This window comes from Lampris incognitus, chromosome 6 (assembly GCF_029633865.1).
Source record: "Lampris incognitus isolate fLamInc1 chromosome 6, fLamInc1.hap2, whole genome shotgun sequence".
NCBI lineage: Eukaryota > Metazoa > Chordata > Actinopteri > Lampriformes > Lampridae > Lampris > Lampris incognitus.
In genome coordinates this window covers 13,759,549-13,775,015 of record NC_079216.1, presented here as the reverse complement: position 1 = coordinate 13,775,015, position 15,467 = coordinate 13,759,549, and the positions used below count along the sequence as shown (strand labels likewise).

The 15,467-nt window shown below is 45.3% G+C and overlaps 1 protein-coding gene across 1 annotated transcript in view; it reads left to right on the top strand.

Moving 5' to 3' along the window:
* LOC130114453 (cGMP-inhibited 3',5'-cyclic phosphodiesterase 3A-like) overlaps positions 1-13,807 on the top strand; it is a 140,263-nt gene extending 126,456 nt beyond the window's left edge. Inside the window, 3 exon segments of the mRNA XM_056282334.1 lie at positions 2,841-3,002; positions 11,390-11,639; positions 11,845-13,807. Coding sequence (XP_056138309.1) covers positions 2,841-3,002; positions 11,390-11,639; positions 11,845-12,161 — 729 coding nt within the window. The 3' untranslated portion in view covers positions 12,162-13,807.
* The last annotated feature ends 1,660 nt before the right edge of the window (positions 13,808-15,467 follow it).

Sequence of the window (15,467 nt, the reverse complement as noted above, 5' to 3'; positions counted from 1 at the left end):
AGTACGAGTCGGTGCTTTGTTGCTGAGGAAAATACAGTTGGTTCTTGCTTGTGTCGACTAAAGTCTATCATGTCTTTTTGAATGCATTGTAGCTTTGTCATTATATGTATAGAATATGTCAGGAAAATAAAAACTTGGTCGGATACCAAATGCAAAAAGGGCAAAATATAAAGCCAGAGTTCTTGTTATTTTGCTCTCCTTCCTACTTCACATTTGTTCCTACTTCACTATTGCTGTAAAGTGTGTGTCTGTCTTTCATCCATCCACTGGATACAGTTTTCTGAGTTACGGTGGCAATGGTAAGAAGGCAGCCCATACAGCCCAAACTGCTTTCTCCCTAGCAGCTTCTTTTAGACCCTCCTGAAGTACCCACGGGCCCGCCCAGGCCACCTTAGGCTAAGAGAACATACTTTGCTTTAATTATGCTTATGCATACGCAAGATATCTGTCATCCATAGCCTGCCGATGTTCGGTGCATTGATTGTGCACGTTCTCCAAAAATGAACGCAAGGTGCAATACCCGCACAAACTGCGGGGGCAGTATACTGGCTGTAACCATGAGTTTATATCCAGTGTACGCAATATGTACGTGAATGGCTGGCAGTAACATCAGAAGGGAGTTGTTGGGTTTTTTTGTAATATATGTTTATGTTCTCTTTGTAATGTTTTGAATTGGATTTAAATAAAGTTTTGTTAAACCAAAAAAAACCCAAAAACATCAGAAGAGAAGCTGACAAGAGTTTTCCCGTGTCCTGCCCCCTAGTGGATATACCCTCAGTCAGGCAAAAAGTGCTATGTACAGTAAACAATGACATTCACATGGCAAACACTTTGTGTAAGTGTAGTGTAATTGAAGTAAAAAAAAATGTTGGTCTTAGATATACATAATCCCTTTAGCACACAGTGTTTCTCAACCCTGTTTGGCTTGTGACCCCCTGAAAACACAGTGGTTCTTATCTAGGACCCTCTGACATAAACATGCACACGCATAATGATGAACTGTGACAACAAATTATGGTTTTTATTTCCTATTTTCATGCCATTGTAGGGAGCTTTTGAGAAGAAAGTATTCATTCTTAACATCACAAATATTAAACATGCAGTAGAAAACTTTTCAACCCCCCCCCCACCGCGTTTCCAAGTGTTTCTATTATTTGCACCACCGTCAAAAAGAAAACCGGATCACTTTCCATTTATTAGCGGCCTGGCTACTGTCCAGAGCAAGAAACAACCGTATGAATCCCAGTTTGAATTAGAAACCCTGATCTCAGTGCTAACGTCTGGTAGTATTAATAAGTAGGCAGGTTGTGTTACTTAGTGGTCCAGTAGAAATCCAGTAGAAGATCCAGTAGATCCACCAGAAATAATGCCAACTGAGTGTCAGTTTTGAACCCTCTCAAGTCCCAGAGCTCTCTCTCTCCATCAAGTGAACGCTCATCTGAGGTTCACTCTTGTTTTGTTTTTTTTCTTCCCCTTTTCTCCCCAGTTGTATCCGGCCAATTACCCCACTCTTCCGAGCTGTCCCGGTCGCTGCCCCACCCCCTCTGCCGATCTGGGGAGGGCTGCAGACTACCACATGCCTCCTCCGATACATGTGGAGTCACCAGCCGCTTCTTTTCACCTGACAGTGAGGAGTTTCGCCAGGAGCACGTAGCACACTGGAGGATCACGCTATTCCACCCCAGTGCCCCCTCCCCCCGTACAGGCGCCCCGAAGCGACCAGAGGAGGCGCTAGTGCAGCGACTAGGACACATACCCATATCCGGCTTCCCACCTGCACACAAGGCCAATTGTGTCTGTAGGGACGCCCGACCAAGCCGGAGGTAACACGGGGATTCAAACCAGTGATCCCCATGTTGGTAGGCAAGGGAATAGACCACTACGCTACCCGGATGCCCCCACTCTTGTTTTATCTCTGTTTCTATCACTCTCCCTCTTCGCCCTCTTCGCCTTCTTTGCCTCCTCCATCAATGGGGCTCTTTTTCTCTTGCTGGGTCGAGTTTGCACTGTCACTTCAGTTGTTCCACCGTCCACCGTTTCCGCTACTGGGGATACTGCCGATAGCTACTGGGGGAAACAAAAGTGCTATCCTCTACCTATCTCTCTCTGGTTTGGTTGTGCAATGGTTGACGCACAAAAGAAGTGCGTCAACCATCCTTAATTTTCCTGCGAGATAGTACCGGTGGCAGACTGAAATTCACATGGAAAGCGAGGCTTATAGGGAACCAATCCAAGTGCCGATGGTGTCATTATTCTAAGGCCATTACCATTTGCAATCAACATTTAATTCATAATGACAAGTTAAAGCCACTTTAAAGACAATCAACATTTCTAAATTAGAAATATTGTTTTTGATATCCATAAATCATCTATGAGCTTTTACAGTCATCATGTTAAACCGTAAGGTTGAAAACAGCTGTTTTAGCTTGTCCAGGGTGAACCTAATGTACCGCCACAGGGAGGCACCCGGGGGTTCTCCTCACCAAATGCAAACCATTTAAACTGTCTCGAGTAGGAGCAGCAGCATCACTTTGCAGTGCTTGCAATTTACTAAGTTCCCCAACCGGTTGTGTTGGGTGATTCCCAATGGAGAATCTTCATTTCTGCTGCTTGTACCTGGCGTGTCCCTCCATGCTCAGCTTGGTGATACCCGTAAATAGATGCATACAATTGCTCTGCTGCTGGTCAGTGGAGTCCCCTTTGGCCTGACAAGCAAAAAATATTGCAGGTTTTTGGTTAGATTTTATTACATTGCCATAACATTTAGTTGTCGCAGGCAGCGTATTCAAGCCTGTTTGCCAAACACTGAAAAATTCAGTGGTCATTGTTTGATCTTCTAGGTGGGCGACGACCCTTCCACAGGAATTGATTGGTCCAATGAAAATGACAGGTTGCTGGTCTGCCAGATGTGCATCAAGCTAGCCGATATCAACGGGCCCCTCAAGTGTAAAGACCTGCATCTCCAGTGGACAGAGGGCATTGTCAACGAGTTCTATGAACAGGTTTGTAGGCTGTGTCTGTTTAAAAACCTTTGATAAACATGCCTGGTGGATGGGAACTGAGCCCCTTCATGCATGCATGTGCAGGCAACATATTTACCATCACATGATAACAATTACATGCAATTACATGCAAACAATTACACATATATGTACAACCTAACCTTCCAAACATGTGCAGGCATACAGGTACACACACAGACACACACACACTTATAGCGATATCTGTGTAGACTGAGTTTCAGCTCCTTGAAAGATTTCCTCTAGTCAAAGAGCAGAGGGATTACGACCATGTCTTCAGCTCAAGCTTGGGTCCTCTACCAGAGGCCTGGGAGTTTGAGGGTTCTGCGCAGTATCTTAGCTGTTCCGAGGTCCACACTCTTCTGGACAGAGACCTCAGATGTCGTTCCTGGAATATGCTGGAGCCACTCTCCCAGTTTGGGGGTCACAGCCCCTGTTACCACTAGGACTACTCTGGATTTCACCTTCCACATCCGATTTAGTTCTTCCCTCAGTCCTTTGTATCTCTCTAGCTTCTTATGCTCTTTCTTCCTGACGTTGCTGTCGCTCAGGATTGCTACATTGATCATGACTGCTGTCTTCTGTTCCTTGTTGGACCACCACAATGTCTGGTTGGCTAGCCAGCACCTGCTTGTCAGTCTAGAACTTGAAGTCCCACAGGATCTTTGCGCTGCCATTCTCAGCCACCTTTGGCGGTGTCTCCCATTTGGACTTGGGCACTTCCAGTCTGTATCCAGTACAGATATCCCTGTACACTATCCCAGCCACTTGGTTATGCCTTTCAGTCTACGCTTTCCCAGCTAGCATTTTACACCCTGCTGCTTATAGGCAAGCTTTTGCAATAAGTCGGTTTGTGAAATTTCTTCTTCTTCTGCTAGATATTCCACGGTCAACTTTAAGTGGTATTATTGAAAAGTGGAAGCATTTAGGAACAACAGCAACTCAGCCACGTAGTGGCAGACCATGTATAGTCACACAGCAGGGTCAACAAGTGCTGAGGCACATAGTGCGTAAAAGTCGCCAATGCTCTGTTGACTCAATAACTGCAGCGTTCCAAACTTCCTCTGGCATTAACAGCAGCACAAAAACTGTGCGCCGGGAGCTTCTTGGAATGGGTTTCCATGGCCGAGCAGCTGCATGCAAGCCTTACATCACCAAGCACAATGCCAAGCGTCAGATGGAGTGGTGTAAAGCACGCTGCCACTGGACTCTGGAGCAGTGGAAACATGTTCTGTGGAGTGATGAATCACGCTTCTCTGTCTGGCAGTCTAATGGACGAGTCTGAGTTTGGTGGATGCCAGGAGAACATTACCTGCCTGACTTCATTGTGCCAACTGTAAAGTTTGGTGGAGGAGGGATAATGGTATGGGGTTGTTTTTCAGGGGTTGGACTAAACCCCTTAGTTCCAGTGAAGGGAAATCTTAATGCTTTAGCATACCAAGACATTTTGGACAATTCTATGCTTCCAACTTTGTGGGAACAGTTTGGGGAGGAACCTTTTCTGTTCCAGCATGACTGTGACCCACTGCACAAAGCAAGGTCCATGAAGACATGGTTGGGTGAGTTTGGTGTGGAAGAACTTGACTGGCCCACACAGAGCCTTGACCTCAACCCAATTGAACACCTTTGGGATGAACTAGAACGGAGATTGCGAGCCAGGTCTTTTCATCGAACTTCAGTGCCTGACCTCACAAAATCTCTTTGGATGAATGGGCAAAAATTCCCACAGCCCCCCCAAAATCTTGTGGAAAGCCTTCCCAGAAGAGTGGAAGCTGTTATAGCTGCAAAGGGGGGGGGGGCAACTCCATATTAATGCCTATGGATTTGGAATGGGATGTCATAAAAGCTCCTGTAGGTGTAATGGCCACATGTCCCAATACTTTTGTCCATATATATATTTCCTTCTCTACCGTTTCCTACACAGTGATTTCTGAACTGAAGAAGGATTTTTTTCCCCCTCCAATTCATCCCTCATTGAATCTTCCTGACATATTGAGATTATAATGGCAGCACTACCTGCAATTATTCATGTTGAGATTACTCACCCAACACCACCCTGGTTATGTTTGTGCGAGTGAGTGAGTGAGTGAGTGAGAGAGAGAGAGAGAGAGAGAGAGAGAGAGAGAGAGAGAGAGAGAGAGAGAGAGAGAGAGAGAGATGAACCATATGCTGTATGATTTCCTGATAACATGTGTCTTTTCTACCGTGACCAATTGGATTTTAGTTATTCATCCTCACTGGATCATTTGTTTTGCCTTTTCTGTTCATCACAACCATTACATTTATTTCACAATTTTACATGGCATTTATATAAAACCAGAGTCAACAGTAGAGAGTAATAATCCCCTTATGATAATCTTAAATTGTTTTTTTTTGTTTTGTTGTTTTTTTTTGTTTTTGGTTTTTTTTGCACCTTGTTCTTAAATGGTGCCTCTTTAATTTTAGCTTCCTTCATCAGGTGTCTTTCCGCTGGCTGAAAGGAGTTTTTGATCGTTAAGTTTGCTCTTCGTTATTTTATGAGCAAATCACATATGGCTCGGCCTCATTGTGCATAGCCATCAGTTGAACATCCATCCATCCATTATCCAAGCCGCTTATCCCAACTGGGGTCGCGGGGATGCTGGAGCCTATCCCAGCAGTCATTGGGCGGCAGGAGAGGAGACACCCTGGACAGGCCACCAGTCCATCACAGGACCCACACACACACACACACCCAGAGCACCCAGAGGAAACCCATGCAGACACGGGGAGCACATGCGAACTCCACAAAGAGGACAACCCAGGATGACCCCCAAGGGTGGACAGCCTCGGGGCTTGAACCCCAGACCTTTTCGCTGTGAGGTCCAATTGAACATTTAATGCAAAAAAAAGCAACAAATTCAAGCCAATATTTTATATCCATTACTTTAATTTTGTAGCATATTCAAATAATGACCTTTGTACAACAACTCTCAAGGGCTGCTAATCTCTTTTAATTGTTGTTGGTGCATGAACAGCACGTTCAGGCCCTCCTGAGCTCTGCTGCATCAGTTTGGAGCAGCCAATCACAGGAGAGAAAGGGAGACATGCAAAGAGCAGAAGACTGTGGTTAAAAAAAATAACGACTCTTTAGTGACAATGGTTTGCACACTACTGGATGCAGCGACACTGGCAGGTTGACCCGAAAAATCTTATCCAGGGCGTCCGGGTAGCGTAGCGGTCTATTCCGTTGCCTACCAACACGGGGCTCTCCTTTTGAATCCCCATGTTACCTACGGCTTGGTCGGGCATCCCTACAGACACAATTGGTCGTGTCTGCGGGTGGGAAGCCAGATGTGTGTATGTATCATGGTCACTGCACTATCACCTCTGGTCACTTCGGGGCGCCTGTACGGGGGGGAGGGAGAACTGGGCGGAACAGCGTGATCCTCCAGTGTGCTACGTCCCCCTGGTGAGACTCCTCACTGTCAGGTGAAAAGAAGCGGCTGGCGACTCCACATGTATGGGAGGAGGCATGTGGTAGTCTGCAGCCCTTCCCAGATCAGCAGAGGGGGTGGAGCAGCGACCGGGATGGTTCGGAAGGGTGGGGGTAATTGGCCAGATACAACTGGGGAGAAAAGGGGGGAAAATCCAAAAAGAAAACTCATCCAGCTGGAGCGGCAGACTCTGATTATGTTGACAATCACAGAGTCCAATGACCTTACACAAAGCAGCAAACACCTACATCCTTTCCACAGCATACATATTATATCCACACACACACACACACACACACACACACACACACATAGTTGTGAAACTGCGTTTAACGGGTCCTTGAGGTAGTGATTCATTCTGCAACAGCGAGAAGCATGCTGAAATAAGGTGTGATGTGTACACCAGGACCTTATAGTTTATAACCAGCATTGTAACACTGAATTATGGAGGCTAGCAGGCTCTGCAAGTCTGCTACTCACTATTTAGGCCTTTAGATAATGCCATAGAATTGCTGTTCCATGAGGTTTGTAAACAGTGTTGAGAACACAGCACACATCACGGACCCATTAAACATCCCACTTGAGGACAACCTGGCCTTAGAGTGCATCTGAGAAATGCCCAGTTTTTTTGGGGTTTCTTTTGGGAAGTAGTCATTGTGACGTCTTGAATCTCAGCTTTTCCTTGAAGCATTTTTTTTTCTAATTTGTTATTCAGTCCCTTGATTTGTCATTGATGGGGTTTTGAAAACCCCATCAAACCAGAGGGATCTGTTCATTAGCCTAAATTAGCACACACACACACACACACACACACACACACACACACGTGCGCGCGCCCTATAGTGTACAGGATGACTCTCCTGGGACCAGTTGCCATGGCTACTGTGAAACCTTACTGTGGTTGTTGTCCATTTACATTTCATTCAGACGTCATAGATGGCATGCATGCTGCTGCTCCTTTGCGTCAATCACATCAGCCATATAGCTGTATACTGTACAGCCTTTGTTCAGCTGACTTCCATGAAAGCTTTTGATTCAGTCTGGATATTAGATAGACTGGATCAGATGTCCTGGTCTTTGACAGAGGACTCATGTGTAGGTCCAGAACATGACGTGTTCTAATATATGTCTTTATGCATGCTCAATAATCCATCTCATCTCTCATCTCATCTTCAGCCGCTTTTCCGGGGTGGGGTTGCGGTGGCAGCAAGCTAAGTAGGGCACTCCAGATGTCCCTCTCCCCAGCAACGCCCTCCAGCTTCTCCTGAGGGATCCCAAGGCGTTCCCAGGCCAGATTGGACATGTAGTCCCTCCAGCCAGTTCTGGGTCTACCCCGGGCTCTCCTCCCAGTTGGCCGTGCCCAGTTAACCTCCAAAGGAAGGCGCCCAGGAGGCATCCTAATCAGATGCCCGAACCACCTCAACTGACTCCTTTCGATGTGAAGGAGCAGCGGCTCTACTCTAAGCTCCCTCCGGATGTCCAAGCTCCTCACTCTATTTCTAAGGCTGAGCCCAGACACCCTATGAAGGAAACTCATTTCAGCTGCTTGTATCCGCGATCTCACCTGTTTGGTCACTCCCCAAAGCTCATGACCATAAGTGAGGATTGGAACGAAGATTGACTGGTAAATTGAGAGCTTTGCCTTCTGGCTCAGCTCCAGCTTCATCACAATGGTCCGGTACAACGTCCGTATTACTGCTGATGCTGTACCAATCTGTCTGTCAATCTCCCACTCCATCCTACCCTCACTTGTGAACAAGACCCCGAGATACTTGAACTCCTTCACTTGAGGCAACAACTCATCCCCAGCCCGGAGGGAGCAATCCACCATTTTCTGGTAGAGAACCATGGCCTCAGACTTGGTGGTGATGGCTCTCATCCTGGCCATTTCACACTCAGCTGCAAACCGCTCCAGTGCGTGCCGGAGGTCACGTTTTGATGAAGCCAATAAAACCACATCATCTGCAAAGAGCAGAGATGCAATTCTGAGGTTCCCAAAATGGACACACTCCTCACCTTGGCTGCGCCTTGAGATCCTGTCCATGAATATCACAAACAGAATCGGAGACAAGGGACAACCTTGGCGGAGTCCGACACCCACCGAAAACCTGTTTGACTTTGTGCCAAGAGTGCGGACACAGCTCTCATTTAATCCAGATAAGGAAATCACAGAAGGTTGGAGCAGTTCATCTGGACACAACGTTTACCCAGTTTTCCCTTGGGGATGAATAAAGTATTCTGATTCTGATTATTGAGAGAAACGTTTCATCACTCATCTAAGTGACCTCTTCAGTCTCAACTGACTGCAGGTATCCCCACCCTTATGAACAATACAGCGGCATAATGACCGAAACCAACAGTCAGTTTCATATGCAAATTACCGTGACCATTAACTAGAGTTACAGTGGCCATGTGTACTATTCACAGAGGATGCCAGATGTAGTTAGCCGCCTCCGCCCCCCCACCCGGTTCAGGGATGGTCGTTCCCTCTTCATGTAGATGGCCTCTTTGACTCCCCGTTCCAACCAGCGTTCCTCCCTGTGTAGGGTGGGGATACCTGCAGTCAGCTGAGACTGAAGAAGTCACTTAGATGAGTTACGCAACGTTTCTCCTAATAAACATTGTGCCCAGATGAACTGATTCAACGTTCTGTGTTTTAAGATTTTTATTTTTTTTTTTGAAGCAAGTACTTTGTACAAGCCTGAAAAGCCAGACCAATATCACTCTTCTGTGAGGTTTGGCCTGCTGTCTTGCTCAAGAGAACATTTTAAACAGGGCAGGTCCATCTAAAACGAGGACAGGCCAGTCATATAGATTTGATTGAGCCAGCAGGGGTTATGTTGTTGACATGCAGCGCAGCAGAGCTGTATATCACATTGCCCATACTGGATGGTAGATATCTGTGTCACTACTAAACATCTGCTACTAAGATAAGATAAGATACTTTATTGTTATTGTGTACACACAACGAAATTTCGTTTGGTGACTCTCAGACCAGCCACACTAGACACTACTATCTATCTATCACTACTATCTATCTGTCACTACTTTCTATCACTACTATCACTACTAGCTATCTATCACTATCACTACTATCTATCACTACTATCTATCTAGCACTACTATCTATCACTACTATCAGTGCTTTCTATCACTACTATCACTACTAGCTATCTATCACTACTGTTTATCACTGTCACTACTATCTATCACTACTGTGTATCACTATCGCTACTATCTATCTATCACTGCTTTCTATCACTACTATCACTACTAGCTATCTATCACTATCACTGCTATCTATCACTACTATCATCTATCACTACTATGTGTCACTACTATCCATCTATACCTATCTATTACTACTATCACTACTATCTATCAAGTCCTACTATCTATATATCACTACTAAAGAGGGTGGAGTAACTCATTCAGCTGCTAGTGCAGAATGACTTAGACTCTACGGAGAGTAACCGTCTAAACAGCCATATACACCAGTAAATATGTTTTTATTATCAGCCATAAAATTGTGACGTGATATCATACATTCTTGAAAATTGCTGCGCTACTCAAACATAGCCATCCCTCTTAATTTGTTTAAAAACAAACCCTGCCATTTCAGTGTTTTTTGCTAATTAAGATTCAGAATGAGTTTGATGGGATTGTCAAATAGTGGGGCATAATATATTACCTTGGATTTGCTGTATATTTTAATATTCATGAGCATCACAACCAACTATATTGACATGATCAAAGAAAGTTCAATCAGTTCATCTGGATCCAACATTTATTGACAGATACGTTGAATCTGAGCATGTATCAAGATATATTGAAATGAGGCAATTATAAGTCAGGCGGACAAAAAAAATAGCATTGGATGCCAGTTAATATGAGTTTTAATTATTACTTAACTGAAATCCATATTCAAGTTCTTGGTAATAAATAATTTTAGCCACGGCACTGAGTGAATCTATTCTCCCCGACGCCTAGCAGCAAAGGCCATATTACAGATTCACTGTTAACTTATGGGAGATAGCTGGCTAGCTGGCATCACTGAATGAGTCACATATACAGGCTCGCTGGCATTGGCTGTTGTCAGGGAAACCGCCCACATTTTAAGCTGTATGAGTCTCCGCAGCCATATTTGTTTACATATATGCCGTGTTGCATCTCAAGTACATAAACCCCTTGTATGAGATTTCTAATATTGGATTAGACTGTCAGCTTTTTGAATGAGTTCACTTTTTTTTCTTTCTTTTTTTTAATATTGATATTTTGAAATTTGATATTATACTGTGGTGGCATGGTGGCGCAGTGGTTAGCACGGTCGCCTTGCAGCAAGAAGGTCTGGGGTTCAAACCCTGGGGTTGTGGGTCATCCCTCTGTTTGGAGTTTGCATGCTCTCCCCGTGTTTGCGTGGGTTTCCTCCGGGTGCTCCGGTTTCCTCCCACAGTCCGAAGACATGTAGGTCAGGTGAATCGGCCGTACTAAATTGTCCCTAGGTGTGAATGTGTTGGCCTTGTGGCGGCCTGTCCAGGGTGTCTCCCTGCCTGCCGCCTGATGACTGCGGGGATAGGTTCCAGCATGCCATGACCCCAATTGGGATAAACAGCTTGGATAATGGATGGATATTATTCTGTGAAAGGAAGGTCAGATTCAATTCATATTCAATGAACAATTTAATCATCTTCCGAGGTTTTTCTGCCTCACAGGGCTTGTAGTTTGATAAAGGCCTTGTTGGCTTGTTGTCTGGTGGTGTCTGGATGTATGACTACAACTAAATCACAACAAGTCACATCAGCATGACTGGACTGTGCTACAGATAACATGCAGGGTGACACTTGAAACACGTTATTTCTAAGCTTTTGTGCTGAGGGTAGGAATGGACACTAACCTGCATCATGCTCTCTGTAGGGGGACGAGGAGGCCAGCCTGGGCCTTCCCATCAGCCCTTTCATGGACCGTTCGGCACCGCAGTTGGCCAAGCTTCAGGAATCCTTCATCACACACATTGTGGGACCACTGTGCAACTCCTACAACTCGGCTGCCCTCATACCTGGACGCTGGGTGGAGCCAAACCCAGAGGAAGAAGAGGTGGAGATAGCAGAGAACGAGGACGAAGAGGACACGGCAGAAGATGCGTCCACCAGCTCAGAGACATCACGTTAGAATACGCTCTTTTCCTAATTGTTGGTGACAATGTGTTGTTTTAGTTTAAATGTTAAGCTTGTTTGACAAGTGACTTGAGTTTCACTTCCAGCTTCTTTTATTGGGGGGGGGGGTCGATTGAAATTTACACCAACTCAAGAGCTTTAAACACCAGTCTCAAAATCCACAAGTATAAAAAGTTTTTGTTTTTGTGTTTCCAGAGAAAGCTGCTCCCAAGAAGAGAAGAAAAGTCTTCTGCCACATCACTCAGCACCTGTTGGAGAACCACGAGATGTGGAAGAAGGTGATTATGGAAGAGGCCCAGAAACAGGGCCAGGGGCCAGACTCTGTCCGACCCAGTAACGTAGCAGAGCCAATCCTGGCTATTCATGAAGAAGAAGAAGAACCAATCAGCAAAGAGGAGTTGATAGAGGGGGAGGAGCCTGAGGAGGGGGTGGAGGGGGATGGGGAGGAAACCGAATGGCCACGCCCACCACAGGAACCAACAGAGGATCTACAAGAGGGCAAGCCAGAATGAGATGGCCTGTGCCAGAGATAGAAATGAAAAGAAGCTTTTTTTTTTTTTAAATCCTATCAACAGAGTCCTGTTTTTTTTGTTGCTAGCACGTCACTTTGACACAACACTGTAGAAGTATGGGAAATGTGTGCCTCAAAAGAAAAAAAAAAACAAAAACAGGGTGGGCGAAACTGTGTTTTACACGTTTTAAGTAAATATCCAGTTTTACCAAACTTTCTAAGGAATTTTTCCATATTTCAATATGGGATTGTTGATGTACTTTGGGATACAGACTCTTTTGCTACTGTTGATAGGAGAGGAAGACTGACTGTGCAGACCTCAACCCAACGTGGAAACCAAGACAGGACTGCAGACATTTGCTGCCAGTTTATACATAAGAAATATTTTCTAAATGCAATTATATATAAACATCACATTTATTTGTTCTTGTATTTGAATTTTAAGAAGGGATTTTTGGGCCACATCATAGTTTTCTGTACGTCAATCAAGTGAGACTCATCTTGAGCATCAGTTTCCAATGCTCCTTCTTTTCCTCCGTCAAAATTGATCACTCCATGGTGCGTAGCATACAAAGCAAGCATTGTTTGGTTTTTTTGCCCATCATTTCTGACTTCTACGAGCTGTTAAGTCTCAGAAATGAAAGTTCTGTTTGTTTTGTATCTGATGCTACATTCCCCACCTCCATCATTGCTTGATTGAGAACATACACCATTAGCTTGTGTAGCTGTAATATCTGTAGTTAAGTTCAAGTTTTAAGTTCAAGAAGAGACTCCTCACACTTGGTGGTGGTGGTGGTGGTGGGTGTGAGAGAGAGAGAGCAAGGGAGAGAGAGAGAGGGGGAGATAAGCAAACTCATCAGGTCGTTGTTATCTCTACTTTCTCCACACCAAGTGTGAGTGAAAGGATCTCTGAAGGTCTTTCCCTGAATATGGAAGGTCATCATGGTCAAACTCTACTAGTACTACTTTGGGCTGCTCCCATTGGGGGTCGCCACAGCCACAGGGGTCTTATCATGGCCAAACTAATTGACAGAAACATTGTTTGAATTTCCCGGGACCTTGTGGCGGTGAATGCGAAAGACCAAAATTGGGAACCATAGCAGAAGTCACCCAGTTAAGTGTGTGACATCAGTAACAGAAAAAAAGAGGAAGGTTTAACACAAGAAAGAAAGCAAAATATTGGTGCAATATGATACAAGTCGCATATAACCAGGACGTATAGTGATACCACGTTCTCTCAGGCAACCATGACTGAGTAGCTGTTGCCTAAAGCGTCCTCAGAAGGTTTGTGTGTAAGGCCTAAATCCTTTAATCCTCCTCATCGTTTGTTGCCATTCCAGGCGGGGTTGTGACTGGCGTACTGTGCTGTTGATGTACTGTAGTGGCCCTCAGGATGTGAACGGCTACCTGCGCTGGAGGCGGGCCAGCACGCTTCTTCTCCACTAGAACCATCCAGAGTTTACTATTTAACTCAAACATCTGCGTGACACATGAGGACGACAGCGGGTCGTAAAACAAGCTGGATGGAACACAAGCTATTTCGCAACAAGCACTTTGCGAGTTCTTGGCATTAAATAAGGCTGTGATCCACAGCGTCTCTATTTGGCTATTACTGAGTACTGTACTGTCTTTCAGGATGAACACACACACACACACACACAGTCTCTCTCTCTCTCTCTCTCTCTCTCTCTCTCTCTCTCTCTCTCTCTCTCTCTCTCTCTCTCTCTCTCTCTCTCTCTCTCTCTCTCTCTCTCTCTCTCCAGGGAGACGTATACATCTGTGACCCAGAGCAGGTGGCGGGGCTCATGTGGATGTGCTTCATGCAGGTTTTCCACTTTGTGAAGTCAGATCACTTGCAGCACGTTGGTCTGCTGCATGTGAGACCCTGCTCTCTCTGAGGCGGGGCCACCCAGCAGCAAAGCATGCAAGTGTTGACGTGTGTCCAGCATCTATGATTTACCTGCCTGGCTGGTGTCATTTTACTGTTGTGCGATCAGAGTGATTCATTAGGATGAAAACCAGGATGACAAATAGCCCAAGCCATGAGGCACTCTGTCACAAAATGTGACACTACGAAGGGTAAAACCTCATTAATTTAGACCATGGATATACCCCCCCCCCACTCCCCACTCCCTCACCCCCAGGAACATGGACATGAAAGCCAGCAGTGTGAGGCGGTGGCAACATGAAGGGGTGCATCATTGCAATGTGATGGTGGCAAGGGGTGATTTGATTGACAGGTGTGGACAGAAAAACAAGCTGATCCAATTGGCTGATTGAGGGACGATGCAGCAGGGAGGAGGGGTTGGTTCACTGAGAACAGGCGACTGGTTGTGAATGAAGGGAAGGGTAAGCAAGGGAAATCATGGTTTCATAAGTTAACCTGTGCTAAGAGCTTCATCCGAGGGTTGTAGAGGGGAAGAGTTTAGATACGCGTCTATGTTGGAGTACATTTCCTGCCCCCCCCCCCCCCACACACACACACAGAAAGTGATTTTAACAATAGCTGAGGGAAATTTTAGACAACTTAAAACATTAGTTATGCCTCCCTCAACTAGTTCAAGGGAATTTTAAAGTCGGACTGAAATTGAAAAGTTAATGTTTTTGTTTTTTTCAACATCGCTTATCACTTTAACTATCAGGCATTTTGTGCCATCTCTTTCTATTGAAAAGAAAAATACACACGTGTAGGAAGAGCGCCCCCTCGTTCAGCTTCTCTCAGCGGATGTTTTTTTGCAACACTCGTGACGTCACACACTCGTTTACTCTCGGCAAATCACATCAAATCAACAAACCATGAAGCCCCACCCACCCTCGCTTGTACGCTTCACTCACGGGTTAGCTCATGAATATTAATAAGAAATAGACCACGCCCCCTCAAACTTCTTGAGACGATGGAGAACAGTTACAGACAAAGGTATATTAAAAAAAAATCATTTAAAAATCAAAAGTTGTTGCTGAATGTTTCATCATGCCCTTCCTATGGTTTCTAGATATGAAAAGTTAAACATGATCACTGATTTTGGTCCGACTTTAAAGTTTGAAAGGTTGCAAAACTACTTTAAAAAGAATCTAAATGGGGCAAAAATGTTCAAAGCTTGGTTGGTTGGGGGGGGGGGGGGACACTGACTTACTGACCAAGACATGATGCTGTTCAGAGCAACAGATGCGCACATCCTTCTTTATTTCTGCCCTGACTGTTTCCACAAAGCGGCTTGTCGTGTCCTCGCCTGTCTGTCTGGTGCAGGGTCCAGCGGGCGGCCATCTTCACAACCCTGCTGAGGCCGCAGAGCATCCATCCTTCACT